Here is an 18108-nt window from a genome sequence, read left to right as displayed (position 1 = left end):
GTAATAAAGTTATGTCACTATCAGGAATGACTTTCTTCTTGTCTCAGGTAAAAAAAAATCTTTTTATGGCATCATAAGTTGAAACATAGATACTCAAGAGTACAGTATGTATGTCCAATGGCGCATGTCTAGTATAGTATATGGCCCTTTTCAACATGCACTCTCTTCGATGCGTATATCACCATGTGTGTTTCTCTCTCTTTGTGCCACACCTTGATTTAAAACTCAGACCAGCAGAGTCTATTTTATCAGTCATCTGATACTGTATGTAATACAACAGATTAGATTCACATATTGTTGCAGTTAATCAGTTAATGTGCAGCTTGTTTGCATTGTAATAATGGATTCCTCCTAACCAGGTCAGTGGTGGTGGAGTACTTGCTTGTGTTTATTGTGCCACAGTCGTATGTTAAGCTCTCTGTGTCCACACACACAGAAATGCGGCTCAGGCTTCTACAGACAGTGGACTGGATCAGACAGGGGTCAGTGCGTGCCATGCAGCTGCAATGGACTCTCTAATGAGTGTGATGAGCACACAGGGATCTGTGTGGTTGGTGTTCACACACATACATACACACACACACACACACACACACACACACACACACGCACACACGCATGCATGCACACACACACACACACACACACACACACACACACACACATATGGCATTTCTGAGCACATTGCAAAACCAGACACCAAAAAATTTTTGTTTCATCTAAATTACTCCCAGAACTGTCAGCTTGGCACCACCGGGGACCACTGTGAACGATGTAAAGAGGGTTACTATGGAAACGCATTCAACAGGGGCTGTCAAGCCTGTCCATGCCCTTCTGTATGGAACAAGTCAGTCTGTTTATTACCTACTCTGCCTCTACAGAACAGTTTTAGCTCAACCAAGTTCAACAGATTTTTTATCCTGCATCAATATGAATTTTTTCTTTCCTAGTTTTGCGTTGGCCTGTATGGACATCGGCTCAGGAGCGATTGAATGTTTGTGCAAACCAAATTATAGCGGAACCAGATGTGAGAGGTCTGTTTACTATTCAAGAAGTGACACCTAACAGTGTCATCAGTGCACCAAATCCCTACTGTCCAGTGCTCAATGCAAGGCTCATGAATTATATTAGTATGTAGGTCTGTCGTTAAAAGTGTAAAAACCTTCCTCTCTATTTCAGATGTGCATCTGGTTACTACGGCAATCCACTGGTGTATGGAGGCAACTGCAAGCCCTGCAACTGCTGGGATGGCACCTTGAACATTTGTGATTCTCTGACCGGAGGTAAATATTAATTTTCACACACATACAGGGAAATAAAGGTTCAGGTAAATATAAAAACATATCAAATCTGTTTTCCTAACATACTGAATGTCTTTATCAGTCAGTTTCCTTAAAGGTGCAGTGTGTAGAATTTAGTGGCATCTGGTGGAACAGACTTGGCAGAAATGGAATATAATATTCTTAAGTATGTTTTAATTAGTGTATGATCCCTTGAAAATGAAAATCGTTGTGTTTTTGTTATTTTAGAATGAGTCCTTTATAGGGTCCTGTTCCATGTAGCCTTGCATGCTGCACTACCATTTTCTATAGTAGCCCAGAATGGACAAACCAAACACTGGCTCTAGAGAGGGCCTTTTGCGTTATCGGCATAACCGCCACTGTAGTTTCTCGTACATGTGTGGAAGGGGAGGGGGAGATGGTGGTGTATTCAGTTGGTTGCAATTTGCAACCTCACCACTAGATGCCACTAAATGCTACACACTGGTCCTTAACGTCACTAGTATTTAATATCCTTTCCCTTAAACAGAGTGCATCACATCTGGCGACAGTAGCTGTGGTGATCACAGCTATGGTGAGTTTCTGTTGAAAATTATTCTTACATTAATATGTCACATGAAGAGTAACCTGTGGTTCACACTGAGAACTAACTAGATCTTGTATTTAATCTTCTTCTTGTATTTACTGACAGAATGTGACAGCTGCACTCATGCTTTACTGGCCGACTTGGAGAGGATGAACGATGTCCTGGCTCGGCTGAAGAGGCAGCTGCAGAACATTAATCGTGGCTCTGATTCACTATTGAAGCTAAATAATCTGGAGGCAAACATCTCTAAAACCAAGGTACAGTTCATGAATGTATCAGTGCCACCAAGTTGTCACATTTTCTGTTACTTGCCACAATGAACTAAACTTGAAGAAATGTTTAAAAGCTATTTGTCTAAAAAAATGATCGCAAAACCTGTTATGTCTGTAATATATCATTTCTCTATGCTCAGAGAACTTCTCAATTTCTGCTGTTTTGCAGATTTTGGTTGGGACATACAGCACTGCTGTGAAACATCTGGATCCAAAGCTTGAACAGCTGGAAGCAGATGTGAATGCTGTCGGAGTTGACTTGAGTCAACTGATTAACGAGGTACCTGGAGAAAATTTTCCTCAGTTAATCAACCTGAAACTATATCAGGAGTTTAGGAGGATAATTGCAATTGTTGATAAACAGATTTGTGAGTAGAAATTATTATTTGAATACTGCAGGTGGCATTTTTATAAAATGCTATGATAATGTATGTCAGAAAGTGACAAACCGTAAAACTCATAGCTCACGATGTCATCTAAGCCCTGCTGCTGAGTTTTATTTACAGAGACTGATTTGGACACACATGACAAGCCTTGACAATGTTTTCAAAATTATGATCAACTTTCTAGACACTTAAAACTTCATCAGATCTGGAGATTGTTGTGCAGAGTGTGAATGCAAGAAACCTGAAAGCAGAGGATCTTCTCTCTGAAGTGGAAGCTCTTCTTACAACAATACAAGGTATATCAGTTAAACAGGAATACATGCGTTTACATCGGCGTGATGTAACACCACTGTTCTGCAGGTTGGCTTTGAGATTTTCTTCAAATTTTATGGAAAGCTGTGTGAAATATCAATCTCACATGAACAGAATTAATAAAAAAACAGCTAACATTTTTGGCCAGTAGATCTTTTCTGCCTCTCGTGTCCAAGACCTTGTGAAACTTGTTCAGGAAAGTCACTTTGGTTATGTCAAAGTGAGCCTCAGCACCGGTGTTCCTGTTATTGTGTTTTGTCAGATTTGATAAAGAAGCCAACTACGGTGAAACCTGGAGATTCCGTGTCTGAAAATGACAAAGTGATGGAGAAGGCTCAACGCATCGTAAGGGAAATGAGAGAGAGAGGCTGCGCTGCTCAGAGAGACAAAGCTGGCAGCGAGCAAGAGGAGGCACACAAATGTGAGAGATTTTTACATAATTATTTATTGGTTGCTCTCTGGCAAAGATATTATGTTCCGAATACATATAAAATAATCGGAAATTCTTGTATTGAAGAAAAAACACACAAATGTAACACTGTTTTACAGCTAATTTGGAAGCAACCAATTTTGTACCGTCTCACGAAGGCAGTAAAATAAAAACAAAAAATCTCTTTGATTTTGAACTCCCAAACCAGGAGCTATCTATGCACTAAATTTCATCCACATTTCATTTTTAATAATCATTATCAAAATATAGATGGGAGAAAACAAACCCCCCTTATTTTCTTTGGACGAGTTTCTGAAAGCTTTTATCAATACACATTTTAAAAGTGACAAGTTGTCATAAGTTTTTCTTTAACAAATTCATGGGAAAATTTTTTTAAGGGAATAGTTCAACTTTTGTCAAATATGCTTGGTTGCTTTCTTGCAGAGTGTCCTGTGTCTGTGTACTAATTATGTAGTTACAGCCAGGAGACGGTTAGCTTAGCTTAGCATCAAGACTGGAAAAAGAAGGAAACAGTTAGGCTGGCTCAAAGTTAGAAGACTCTACCAGCACCTGTTTTTTTTTTAAATTAGTTTAATTTAACTCTTTTTTTCGTGAGGAGTGGACCAGCAGAGTAGGAATTTCATTGTATGGTGTAACTGCTCGTGTTTACTGTGCACACAATAATAAACTTCTTGAATCTTGAACCACCTTAAACGCCTAATAACTAACATGTTATATAAGTTATATCAGACTTGTCTAACCTGAACAAAAAAACTGTAAAAACGACATGTTGCAGTGTTACGGCAGGTTTATCTGCCTGATTTTATCTTGGCTGGGAGCAGTGACTTCCGTATGTCTCGTCTCATTGTGACTTGCCAAATAGCCAGCAGAGATTACAGTAAGCGAACAAGATATATTGTATTTATTATTGAGCTTTATAGGTGCTGGTAGGAGGATTTCATCACTTTTGGACAGAGCCAGGTTAGTTGTTTCCTTGTTTCCATTCTTTATGCTAAGCTAAGCTAACCAGCAGCTGGCTACAGCCAAGGTTCAGGAACCTTGATCATATCAGAGATAGATGGCACTGATTGGCTGATATCCAATAAATACCATATACAACACTAATATAAACATTAGTGTAACAGAGTAAATTGTCTCAACATGTGAAATCCTGAATCTGTGTGTTCTCCTCAGTACTGGACTTAATAATCATGACCATTCATATGGCAACCAACGAGGCAGCACTGAATCAGACTGCAGCCTCTCTGATGGCTTCAGACTCCTCTCTGAGGGATCTGGCTGAGCGGATGTCACACGCAGAGGATGCAGTCCACAGGACACAGGACCTTAACCTGAAGAGTGGTACTACCCTTCAACATCTGCAGGTAATGTCAAACGCAACTGTCACTGGTGGTATCATACATTTCTGATATACAAAAGAACACTTGTAGTGTCTTACTGATGGTTTCACCTCTCAATATTAATTATTTGCCAGCATCTTCAAGCTCAGGTGGAAAAAGAAAATAGCACGCTCCTTCCTGTGACTGAAATGACGAGAGACCTGCTAAAGAATATAACCGACATCCTCTTAATGCTCGAGGAAATTAAATTAGTAAGCATGCATCTTTTTCCACAATGATTCCTCCAAGTTTTGGACTGTGGAAATTGAGTTTAATGTATGTAAATTGCAGGAATTTGAAAATCATGCAGCTCAGCTAGATGGTGCCAAGCTGAAGCTCTTTAACAAGTTAAACCACATCCAACGAATTATGGCAAAGGTGGACATAACCAAGGTTGAGGAGCATGCAGAGGAGCTCAACAGACTGGCAACAGAATTTCAACAGTGAGTAACATTTCCTCATGTACTGTGCTTTACTTGAGTATTTCTATTTTGTGCTACTTTCTACTTCTACTCCACTACATTTAAGAAAGAAATATTGCATTTTTTACTCTGTTACATTTATTTGATAGCTATAGTTACTGGTTACTTCTCAGATTAAGAGTTTACATAAAACATGATGATGATGAAATAAAATTCATAGTTCATGATTAAACTAGTGATTCACAACTTTTAAGAAGAAAGGTTAAAGGAAAACAGAAAATAGTGTCTATTTGAGCAGATATCTGAGTTGTTTTGTGCATAGTTCCAACCAGAGGACATTTACCCTCTGGACTTCTCAGATTGTTTCATTTAAATAACAGTTCAAGCAACAAAGAGGTAAATGTATCAATTACAACAATAAATGAAAGCAAATATTAGAGAAAGGTCCAAAAAAAGAATACAAATTTATGAAGTAGTATTATGACCGCACAGATTTACCTTGTGGTCTTTGAGGGGGCCCAGCCCGTAGGTTGGGAACCACTGGACTAAAATACCTAACTTTATATAAAGTAGCTCAACCAGCTGCAACAGTGAAATGCTACTTATGTATTGATTCATCAGTATTAACACTAACAATGTCATATATAACAATACATCAGTTACAGGGGAGACTTCATACTTTCAGTACATTTCGCTGATTAGTATTTTTACTTAAGTTGGATTTTGAACGCAGGACTTTTACTTGTAATACTTGTTTTTACATTAATATGTTGGTATATCAAACAGAGTACAACAGGAAAAGATCTGAATACTTCTTCCGACAATGATGTGAAGTAGAAGAAATTTAAAAAGTGGATAGACACAGACTATATGTTGACATTAATACACCATGCTGTGTTATTACAGAGTGCTTCATAATGCCACCAACAGTACTGACCTGCACAGTGTCCTGGGTACAGGTGCTTACAATGGCATCATAAATGCCTTGGAAAAGGCAGAGATGGCAGCAAATCAGTCCAGCGAGGCTTCGGAGCAAGCCTTAAAGGTAACTCAGATACTAAAAGTAATGCTGGATGAAAAAAACATAATGTTTAGTAACAGTAATGTTTATCAAAATATTAATATGATTCTGTTACTATAATTTAGGATGTGAAAGGGGGAGGTCTGGTCAACAGGGCAGAAGGACTCAAAGATAATTCGTCCCATTTACAAACAGAAGCCAACGAGACTCAGACTGACCTTGAAAGTGTGTAAAAAGCATCATTTGTAACAATTTAGATACATTATATTAAGTTTGAATGCTCAAAAATTAAGATTTTCCACTTTTTGTCTTTGAAACAGTGCTTTCACATACAGTGAATGCCCACAAAGTCCGTGTGAATAAGCAAAAGGAAAAGGGAGAATCACTGAGAATGGACATCTCAACAATCAGTGATGACCTCAAAAAGATCAAAAGAAGTTGGTGGTTAACTTGACATTTCAGATTACGCACTTTACCTGCATCACAGTAGATAATATTGTTCGTTTGATTTCAGATGACTCCGAAGTCCTTATAGAATCTGCAAAAACAGCTGCCTCTGCTTCTAACTACACTGTCAGTAATGTAACAGAAAGACTGAAGAATATCAGCCAGGAACTGGAGAGAATAACTTTCCACAATGTCAGTTTGAATGTAGATGACATATTAAATGATTCAGACCTGGCATGTAAGTATTTTAAGGTGAAAAACACCCATCGTCATAAAATAAAACACCATCTTCTATTATTTCTACTGATTCATTGAAAAGAACAATTTTATCATTTAATTTGTTCATTTTCTGCTTTTGTTTCAGTGGAGAGCTTAAACGCATCCTTCTCCGTGTTGAGTGACAACATCACACAAGTTGAGGCTTTCAGTAGGGAATTGTCTCCTGGTGCCAACATGACAGAAACCATCAGACAAATTAAGGATTTGATAGAGGAGACAAGAACTTTTGTTAATAGGGTAAAGTATTTCATTTTAATTTGTTTCTTGCCTGCCAGCTTTGATTAAATCAAAAATTATCAAATGACTACTTGTATATGTTGCTGGTGGTGACAAACCCGTGGAGACTTATCACCTTATTGCAGTTCCCCTTAGCTCTGTGGAGCCTTTTATCATCCTTTAGCTCATTGTTTTGATTATTCATCCTGCACTTTTACTGTTTTGGTTCTGCTCTCATAGGAGCAGGCATCTGTTTTTAGTGAAAAAAATCTCTGATAATCCACTGTATGTTACCTGCTCTGCAACAAACAGCAGACAGACAACTTTAGCATCTAGCTGGTGATGCATTTAGCTACTAAAGGGCCAGACATTTTCCCCCCAGGAGCTGGTGGAGACCAAAAACAGAGCTAAAAGGAGAGTGAATATTGTACTTACATTCACCTGGTGACCCAAATAACACACTGAGAGCTAATGACTGCTAATGCTAATGATTACCCAAATGTTTGATAACAATTCACCTTAATCAACTAGTAGTATTGTGTTCACATCTTGTTTCTGCTGCCACCCAGTATAGCATTTTTAATAGTTTTTTTTTTTTCAAATCCATCTTTACAAATATACTTCGACCCTGACTGATCTTCGCACAGCTCCCCTTAGCAACCACTTTCAATGGAAAGGGTCACATTGAGCTTCATCCTCCAAGAAAACCTGAAGACATAAAAGCTTTTACAGCTGTTGATCTGCTTCTCAATCTTCATCAAAACAATCATTCCAAGGCTAACCGCAGGCGAAAGCGACGCCAGGGCAAACACAAAGATGCCAACTTCTTTGTTTTCTACCTGGGCAACAAGAATGTGAGTGACTCCTACCAAAATCATGAAAGATCTGTCTTTTAAGTAGAGAAATACAGCTGGCATACATACCTGTCAAGCACTATCAGCAGGAAGTTATTTTGAGTGACAGAATCTTTTTAAATATTTATCATTTTATCATTTATTATCTGTCATGCTTCTCTCTCATTTTTAGGCTTCTGGAGACTACATTGGGATGGCTATCAGACGCAATGTGCTGATTTGTGTCTACAAGTTGGGTGGAGTTGTCCATGAGGTGGAAACCAGTCAAATAACAACAACTACCAATGTGAAATCCTTCGACTTTGACAGGGTTATGTTTTACAGGTACTTCATACACATGATGTTGAAGTTTAAACAATGAACATGGATTTTCTACCTGAAAGTCTCTCTGGAGAAAGTACCTCACTTACCATTTCCTCCTCTGTTAAGTGTTAATTATCTCTGTGTGTCAACAATTCCTGCAGAGTTTACCAAGATGCTGAGGTTAACATTACGCGGAACTTCACATCACAGAAGCGTGTCAGCCTCCCTCTGAAACGTAACCTTCCAAACACGATGACTGGCATTCTTGACCTGGATCCAAACAACTTAGTTTTCTACGTTGGCGGCTACCCTGAAGACTTTACTGTAACTAGTCACTGGCTATTATTTCATTATGCCTGCATATTTTCAATTTCCACACTGGTTGAAACAGAGAAAAGTGGTTTAAAGGGGCATCAAGGAAACCAAGACTTTATCAATCTGTATTGATAACTTGTGGGAATTGCTTGTTTTTGTGCAAACACTAAACTTGTAAACAAGCCCCCCTCTCCTTGAAAGACAATGTCATTACTGTGGAAGCCCACGTACACTAAGAAAAGAAAAAAAAGTATGAAAGGTTAGACATGATGACAAATAAAAAAATAATCATTTTTGACTTGAGATTGGTGTTACTAAATGGTGAGATAGTAAGTCAAAATGTGGACTCAGTAAGTCACTAATTTGAGTTGGGATGGCACAGTTTTGCCTTAGTATCTCAAAATTTAGTATATAATAATTATGTATTGTAATTATGTGTATTATGTTAAAATTCTAATTTTCTATGTGATAATTCTGACTCAGCTTCTTGTAATCTTGACTTAACTTCTCTTTTTACTTGATTACATAATTTTGAGTCAATTCAGAATTCATTAGCTCATTATTTTGACTTAGTAAATCATAGTTTTGATTTTTATTATTTATCATGCCTAGCTTTTCATGTTCTTTTTATGGTATTAATGGGCTTCCATACGGAAGTACTCTAGTACTGTAGTTTTAACAATCAGAAAAGAACAAGAACTTTGAGAAATCATTGTACTATGGTAGAAGAACTCATCTCTGGTCTATTCTGTCCCTCATTTAGCCTCCGGCGGAGCTGCGTTACCCCAAGTACAGGGGAGCCATGAAACTCTCCTACATCAATGACAATCCTGTTTGCCTGTTCAACTACAAGCGTGCCATCAATGTGAATACAACACAGTGTGCTGTGACGTAAGCATTCAAAAAGTTGTCAATGTTGACAGAGTACTGTTATTACAATGACTAGCAATGGTCAAATAATTCTTTATCTGTTTAGGATTCCCCGGTTAGAGGTGACTGATTATTATGAGGGAACTGGTTACCGCATGGCGTGCATGAAGACGATCATAAAGATGCCAAACACAAACAAGAATATACTGTTGAAATTCCACACAAACAGCCGAGAAACCAACGCCTTGTTATTCTACATCGAAAATGAAGTATGTTTTTGAGTTAAACAAATCTGCAGAAGCATCAGTCAAAGACTTAGTGATTACAACTGATTCATTTACAAATAGATTAAAAAAAATATTATCAGCAAAAACAAAAGAGAGCTACACTGTGTGTGTCTTTGGTACTGACTGATACTGTACATGACTGATACTGTGTTTTATCAGTTACAGGAGTCTTTTTTCTATGTGTTTGTGGAGCAAGGCTTCCTGAAACTTCAAGGACAACAAGCAGGTCAAGAGCTCAGAGCTCAGAGTGCTGAAAAAGTGTCTCTATTTGTAAGATGATCTAAAATTAGTTAATTTTCCATAAGGAACATGTAGCAGTGCAAGCTGTTGGTCCGTTTAACTGAAAGTATGTTTCCTTTCTCAGGACAAATATTTTGTAATTTATATTGCAGACAAATTTACTGTGCAATATCAACATGAGCAAAATATCCACACAGAGCACATTCGATCAAACTATAGTAGTTTTTACATTGGGGGTCTACCAGCACAGCTCAGACAGAGGTAAACACAACAGATACATGCAGCATTCACAGCTTTGACTCATCAGATTAGTCTTTGAATGTTCTATTTATGCTTTTGGATTTCAGACATAACATCACAGCTCCACCACTGAGAGGATGTGTGGATCGAGTGAGATTAAATGGGGATACCATTAAGTACAACAGGACGATTGGTGTCAGTGATAGATGTCCACACACATTACTGGTAAACTACCAAAAAAAAAAAGATCACCAAGATGCATGGCTGCTCTCACTGCCTCAAGACATCTGTCACATTCATTAGGAAAATGTTTAAAGCAAGTTATTGAGAGAATAGCGTTTAGATGTAGGTATTTAATACTAGTGTGTTTCTGGCTCCTGTAGGGTGTTCGTGCAGCTACATTATATTCAGCTCTGTCTGTTGATTCTCTGTTTGTCCGGAACAAACAGCCGATCTCTCTGGGCTTCAGGAGCAAAGACAGACATGGTGCTATTCTCAGGAGCAGGTCTCAGGTAAACCCAGCATGTGTCAGATCCAGCTTTGAAAGAGAATCAAAAGCTAAAGATGATTCTATTATTATTCTCTGATTTTCCACAGGGCTCCACCTCTGTCAACAACTTTCAGCTGTCCCTGTCTGATGGCTATGTAGTATTTAGTAGTGATAATCATACCTTGAAGTCAGATAAAAGGTACAATGATGGGAGCTGGCACTACTTGTCTGCAGCGACGAGGCCAACAGGGTAAGATGTGTCCTCCTATTGTTGATATTTGGACCTTTTACTTGATTACAATGTGCTGGTAATTGTTGTTGTAACAAGGCTCACACTCCCATAATGTGCAATATTTTCTTCCAAACATACAACACACTACTAAACCTGTCATGATTTCTCAGGTTGGAGCTCAGCATTGATAATGTAAATGTGACTCAGGAACAATCTCCCCATATCAGACTGATGGATCAAAACTTGAACGGAAAAACATTTGAAGGCTGCATCGCTAACCTTTATTCAAGGTTTGGACTCATTCGAAATCTGTTTACATCTTTTTAATGGCACAGCTGTTCTAATATTGACGATATTTGTCCTTTTATCCTACAATAACATTAATTTATGTTTTGTAAAAATCTCTAATCTGACACAGGTCTCAGCAGGGAATTATACCTGCTGATCTAAGCTTGTCCCAAATGGGAAATGAGATCCTTGGCCTGTGCAGTCTCGATTCTCCACCACAAACTGGACATTCACCAGCACCTATGCTATCCAAACACAAACATGTAAGCACAACAAGCCATTATTTCTACAGCATCACAATAATTCACCTATTGCTTTTATAATTAAATAGTAACACAGGTAATATCTCTGCTGTGTGTCAGACTCAGGACCCAGCAGGCACCCAGTGTAGACCCCAGCAACCACACCGTGGTGGATACCAGCTCTCTGAGGCAAACAGCTGGCTCAATTACACCGTTCCACAAGAGGATCTTAATTACAGGTAATGGTAGTTATGTATAAACACTAAAATACCATACTCTCTCCTGAGGAAAGGGAACATTTATTAGTAAGCACAGTGAAATATGCCAGAAGTTGAGTGAGAATTCCTATAGAAGCCCATACTAATGTTAAGTATTGTTTTGACCTATCATTAGGCCTTGCGGTGGGTATCAGGCAGTGCTATCATAAATCCACAGAGCCCTCTGATGTATAACCCAAAACTTATGTATTAAAATGCCTTTGAGTCACCTTAAGCAAAGAGAAGATCCTTGGAGGCTTGACGAGGCCTCATATCTATACATTGTATCTGCCTTGGCTGACCTACAATGGCTAGCCCAAATAGCTTGACTGGCAGTTTCAGCCGAATGCCATGACCCGCTCAGTTTTCCAGCCATCATCCCTGCTTATCTAGTCCCACCAGTCTTCCAAATAGCCACTAATTGCCTTCTCTGGTATCAAAAACTTTTCCCCACAAAAATGAGGAGTGTAAAAGTAGGAGTGCAGACAAGTCTACAGGGTCATCAGATTGGGACCCTCTTTGTATTCTTAACTTGTGTTGGGCCAACACCCAGAAAGACATAGCTAAGAAAACTAACTAATATGGCCCAGCTAACGAGCCAAGCTAAGTCAACCAAAATGCCTAACACGCCAAACTAACCAACGAAGCCAACTGTTGTAATTTCTTACTATTAAACTGCCTTATTTATACTTTTTGCTTTGGTTTGCCCCTTCGCTATTGTGTCCTATAAAAACCTATTCCAAAGAAGAAAAAAATCAATTCCCGCACACACACATCACCTCTGCATTGATTTATTTTAAAAAAGTGTCAATGTTTTGGACACAAGGACTTTTCTCAAGACATGTCTGGACATGCAGGAATTGACTTTTTTCTTCTTTGGAATTGAATCTTTGAGGATTTTGATTCCCTGCACCACATGAGAGACTAAGCAAGTGGTGTGTTGCCTCCTAGTCTTATAAAAACCTCCCTTCATTCTTTTGTAAGTAAGTCATCCATCCATCCATCCATCCATCCATCCACCCATCTATTCATTCATTCATAAATAGTAAAAGAGAAAACTCACTGTTGTACTCTTGTGTGTCTCAGGCCTCACTTCTCTCTAGAAGTCAAGACCAAGTCGTCCAAAGGGCTGATCCTCCACTTGTCAGGGAGAGGAGTCATCCCCCTGCTGGCTCTATACATGGCTAATGGCAAGGTCAAGATGTTCCTCGGGCAAGAGAGAATCATCTTCCACAAACAGAAGAGCAACGACGGGAAATGGCACAAAGTAATTTATCATTTGCCGCCACATTTCTGTGCCCACAACACGTGCAATTGTATTGTTTCAGTCTTCTGAAGATCACAGTGATAACGACCTAAAATCTGTTTGGCTAAAGTCTTTAGGCGGAAGACTTGTGTTGACAGTTTGCTTGTGTGTGTGCAGATTGAGTTCAGTGTGGAGAGCAGTAATTTTCATCTGCTGGTTGATGGAATCCGTGTGACTGATGGTGTTTTGCCCAACAATGAGGGATCAGCTTTAGATCTGCACAACCCTGTGTATCTGGGAGGTGATCCGCTAAGGAAAATCTCACACGTCTGTATCAAACCTCATCATTGTATGACTTTTTATTTAACATCTATGTCACATCGTTTAAATTGACCATTTTCTCTTCTCCTCGTTTTCACTCAGATATATGACATTCCCACGGACAGTATTATTGGCTGTATACGGAATTTCAAAATAAATGAGGAAGCTATTGTGAAACCTAAGGCAAGCCACAAAGCTTTACCCTGCCTCGATGAGCACAATGTGATGGGGACATACTTTGGCGGCGGTCACATCATCTTAGGTTTGATGTTATATTGCATGGCTCCTGGTGTATTGTTTTATTTCCCTGTTGTCAATATATCAATTCAAGTTACAACAAGCACTGACCCCAAATCTAATGACGCATATTTCCTCTTCTAGATAATTACTTTACTGCTGGCTCTGACTTTGTGTTGGCCTTCGAGCTGCGTCCTCAACGCCTGACAGGTCTTCTTTTCCACGTTCAAAGTCACAAGGCTAGCCTTAATGTGTTCTTAATGGAGAACAAGGTAACCTTTCACTCTTAGATGTTATGCATGATGCCAGCTGATCAGGCAGTGATTCAAAAGAAAAACAGCATGAAATGACCACGACAACATGCTTTGTGACTCTTCAATCTTTTACCAGGTGGGTGTCGAAGTGAATGATGGTAATAGAGCTGTTAGTGTTGAAGTGACTCCTCCTCAAAACCTCTGTGATGGAAAATTTCACATGGTTTCAGGTATGCATGCTGACATTATACAAACTTAATCATACATGAGTGGTGTGTACCTCTGAATCTTAAATTCCAGCGCTGTTGTCCCTCATCCCTCAGTGTCAAAAAAACATGAAGTTATCAAACTAACGGTGGACTCCGTGTCTGACCAGAGAGATGGCCCCTCTAAGTTGCACTCAACCAAGGGTTCACTTTACATTGGAGGTAAAGCATCAAACACTTCAAAGAATATCTTTCAAAAAAATATCAGCATTTATGAAACAACCCTAATGTGAGTCTTCTTTTTCTGCTCTCTGCTTTTCCTTGTTTGTTTCAGGGATAGCAAAGCAAAATGGAAGCCCTGTGTCCTCACCATTTGTTGGCTGCTTGCGAAATGTGAAGGTTGATGATAAGCCTGTTGCATTTGAGACAGGATCCAGGGTGGTTGGCCTTGTGAGCATCAATAAATGCCCCGTAGACTGAGGACATGTAATGAATGAGTGGCTCCACAGGGTCCCTTTGGCATCATTACAAAGTCATACAGTGCAGGCAAGCCTTGTTGAAAATCACTGAACGTTTGTTAGTTTGAAATTCTTCAAGTTTCTAAAGATACCAAAAAATGTCAGAATGAATTGATGTTCACTAAGCCCTGTCTAGCTTTTCATTCTCGTATGGCACATACATGTAGTTTACTGTGATAACAATGGTAGATTTATCACTCAACATTCTAAGTAATGCTAATTTTAGCCTACACTTTGATATATTAGCATCAGTGATGAAATACTACACAGTGGATGTACTAGTTGTGAACAGGGCTTTTTAAACTTAACCTGTAACCCCACAAAACAATCTTGCATGAAATGCTGCCAGACTTGATCACACAGTGTTATCCATTCTTTATACTTTTACTCTTGTATTTTGGAGACGGTTAAAAACCGCCATCCAAACTCATAAAATACAGAATATCGCTATTATTAAAGCCCCATGGACATCTCTTCAGCATGTGGAGAAATTCACAGCTTGACAAGCCTGCCATGCCTAGTTACGGAGGCTGAACTATGATTGGACAATTTCTTTTTGGGGGAGGGGTTTAGCGAATGGTCAATTACAGAGAAATGTGCATAAAATTCTGTACAAGACGCCCAAATTTCCATGTGATGCAATGATGCAGCCATAAAACATAGACATTAGCAATATATGTTGTTAAAATGTTGAAAAATGTTTTACACACTTGGGGAATTTAGGGGAAATACTGGGGACATTAGGATTCAAGCAGTAACTAACATCTCTAAAGCGCTTTTCTAACACTGTCCAGACCTAAATTACATGAAAAACACAGAGTAATAAAGCTTTTGATTGACCTTTTGTGTTAAAAATGCATATATAACGTTAGATGTTACCATAAACATGTTTGTGCCTGTGGCAGAATTTCTATTTGGCAATTATCTGATAACTTTTTAAAATGTAATTTTAAAATAAATACATTTTAATATTATCAGTCTTACATTTGAATATTATTTGATCTTACATGATGTGTTTTATTCTGCAATATTTTTTGCAAAGGACAGCATGAAAATTGTCACAAAGTCATTTTTAAGTATTCTGTGATCAACAATATAATTAAGTTACTTAGGTAATCCAGTTAAACATACTGTACACACTGACATATTACATGTGTCTGTATGACATGTTCACACAGGAAAGCTGCCTGGTAACATCTCTTCAATTATGGGACCTCAGCAGCCGAGACTGAATTATTCAAGGCCTTCTTACATCTATCATTTCTTCATACTCCTGTGTATCTCCTGCTCTTTTCACTGACCAAACCATGCAGAGCAGAATGAACTGCAGTAAAAATACACCTGGTTTATTTTTACTTCCACCTTTGTTAATACCAAACAACAAGGCTCTTGTCTTTTAGAGACATGGGAGCCTGTAGTTTCTTCTTAATCAACCAATACAATTATCATAATCAATTTAAATTGTGGAAGAACAAAATTACTTTTCAATTGCTCCATCATCAAATTAAAAAACACAGTTTATCACAGATTATAGGCTAAGGATGATGGGTCATATAATCGGTGACTTCTAGATGTCCCCAAAATAGAATCAAAATGGAGGCCAGTTATTGTTTCATTAATTGTAATGGGTCTTATGATGCACAGATTCTGTATATCCTTTAAATTACTGCACACAAAATAAAAATGTATTTAATTGTCATAAAAATTTCGGTAACATGACATAAAATCTGTTTGATGGGTTTGGATTTAAGATGTCCAAAAAATAACTTTAAAACAACATGCTGAGGCATGAAGGTATTTATTAGCATCATGTGACAAATAACTATTACTATAAACAACAATTTATTTTTTAGCACAATATTAAATAGACAGTTTTCATCCCACTGCTTAACATACACAGATACATACTGCATGCATGCACACACCTACCTCATCGTACCAGCCTTACAACAGCATTAGAGCATGACATGCTCACAGTTACAACTCTTTTAATAGGAATAATATTCAATCTGCTGCTCTACTTCTGACCAAGAGATGGAGTGCTTAACCTGATGAAATGTGTTCAGTCGGTCCTACTCTACTGCCAGCGTTTTTCTCTCTGTATGTGGTAGCAGAGGAAGCTCTTATCTCTGGTGTGGCAACAATGTTGGGTTTACGTGTCACTTGACAGTAAGCCTGCATAGATTGCACAAATGTCTGTCATCTCCCTTAGAGTCATATCAGCACCTCATCATAAAGCTGCACATCATCTGTGATGGCACACAGATAATATACCTGTGACCAGGTGAAATATGATCCAAGAAGGCTGGTTTGAGTTATGGATCCTTGAGTTTGAAGGTATATGAGACACCAAACCACTGCACAGCGGTTTATAATATTAGATTTTACAACTCTGGAAATTTATCACAGCAACAATCCTCTTTCAATGTGACAATTGTAAAGTCAACTGTAGAAATATGGCGTAAACATGACAAAGTAATCGACCTGGAATGTGTTCTTGCACATATTAGAGTTGCCAGTGCAGCGCCTTGACAGATGATGTAGCATTGCGTTGTGGCAAAAGTATAGCCAGGTTTAACTTTTATACCCTGTGTTTTTTTTACAGCCCCCTGAGTCGGGGCTCCACAGGTGAGAGTCCATCTATGTTTACTCTGCGATATACTGATGACCTTCCCAGGTGTATCTTTCCTTGTTGAATGCGTAATGGTGAAGGCTCCAATCTTCTGTGACCCTGAACACAGGCAACTACAATGGTTAGTCATATTAACTTGAATTATAATTAGTCTTGTCTGTCAGCTAAAAGACGTCTGACTACTTTATCATATATTACCAAGCATTTAAAGGAGAGCAACAATCAGATCAGTCTTCTGTTCAGTGAAATTGCCCTGCACTCAGCCCACCCTTTCTGCACTAAGAAAGTAATCAATAAATATTGAGCAGAGAGTGATCACAAACTGTAAGCAGCCTGAGAGAGTGATGCTGTGGGTTGTAGTCTGGTGGGGTAATATTACTCACCAGGGTGATGGCACACACCAGAACTGGTTTCAGATTTCTAATTTTCCACCTCAGGTGACTATTTTACTAACTGCAAAGGAAAAAAATTTAGAAATACCACCAGCACAATATGTGGTGCATGTTCAACCTGGTAAAACATCTCATTGAGATTAAAATCTCTTTTTCAAGAGAGCAGCATGAACATTGTTACAACAATAAATATACAAGACATAAGCATACTAAGACAACACACTTCAAATGAGTGAACACAACATCCAGTTAATATTCAATACAAGATTATGAAATGAAAATCCAGTTAAGATGCATAAACAGGTATGTCTGTTAAATAATTTATAGTTTGGTCACACATTTGATGATGACAAAAATAAATGTTGTTCTGTTGTGCTTTTCTACACTGTGCGAGCTGTGTGCAGGCCAGGCTAGTAGCCAGCACAGGCTCACACCTGGTAAACACGTCATTGTTCCAGGCAGCTTAGTTTCAGTACACAGGAGATGAATATTAAACATCTTAAATCATAAATATTATACCGCGTGTTAGTTCACTGACAACAATCCCCTTTAAGTTGTCTTATTAACTAACAACTTGTGTCCATTGCTCTACAGTATGTTTACCTTACTCATTATCTGGTCATATTAGCGTGT

General features: G+C 38.5%; 1 protein-coding gene across 2 annotated transcripts; it reads left to right on the top strand.

Moving 5' to 3' along the window:
• The first annotated feature begins 3166 nt into the window (after positions 1-3166).
• Positions 3167-15373, top strand: lama3 (laminin, alpha 3). Of its 2 annotated transcripts, none has more exons than XM_042415679.1 (29): positions 3167-3257; positions 4461-4651; positions 4762-4878; positions 4958-5109; positions 5995-6133; positions 6235-6334; positions 6430-6546; positions 6624-6794; positions 6921-7072; positions 7699-7905; positions 8078-8229; positions 8370-8532; positions 9287-9414; positions 9500-9662; positions 9840-9950; positions 10045-10181; positions 10268-10385; positions 10544-10672; positions 10758-10900; positions 11053-11172; positions 11301-11433; positions 11533-11651; positions 12756-12936; positions 13093-13242; positions 13339-13498; positions 13618-13745; positions 13864-13957; positions 14051-14155; positions 14268-15373. In XM_042415679.1, exons 1-29 carry the CDS (start codon positions 3191-3193, stop codon positions 14411-14413), a joined length of 3993 nt encoding a protein of 1330 aa, XP_042271613.1. In that variant the 5' UTR covers positions 3167-3190; the 3' UTR covers positions 14414-15373. The 2 variants fall into 2 exon arrangements, with proteins under 2 accessions (XP_042271613.1, XP_042271611.1); XM_042415677.1 differs by lacking the exon at positions 3167-3257 and adding an exon at positions 3895-4247.
• Positions 15374-18108: the final 2735 nt, after the last annotated feature.

This window comes from Thunnus maccoyii, chromosome 7 (genome assembly GCF_910596095.1).
Source record: "Thunnus maccoyii chromosome 7, fThuMac1.1, whole genome shotgun sequence".
In the NCBI taxonomy this organism is placed as follows: Eukaryota; Metazoa; Chordata; class Actinopteri; order Scombriformes; family Scombridae; genus Thunnus; species Thunnus maccoyii.
The sequence above is the reverse complement of the archived record's forward strand: the minus strand, read 5'-3'. Positions and strand labels throughout refer to the sequence as shown.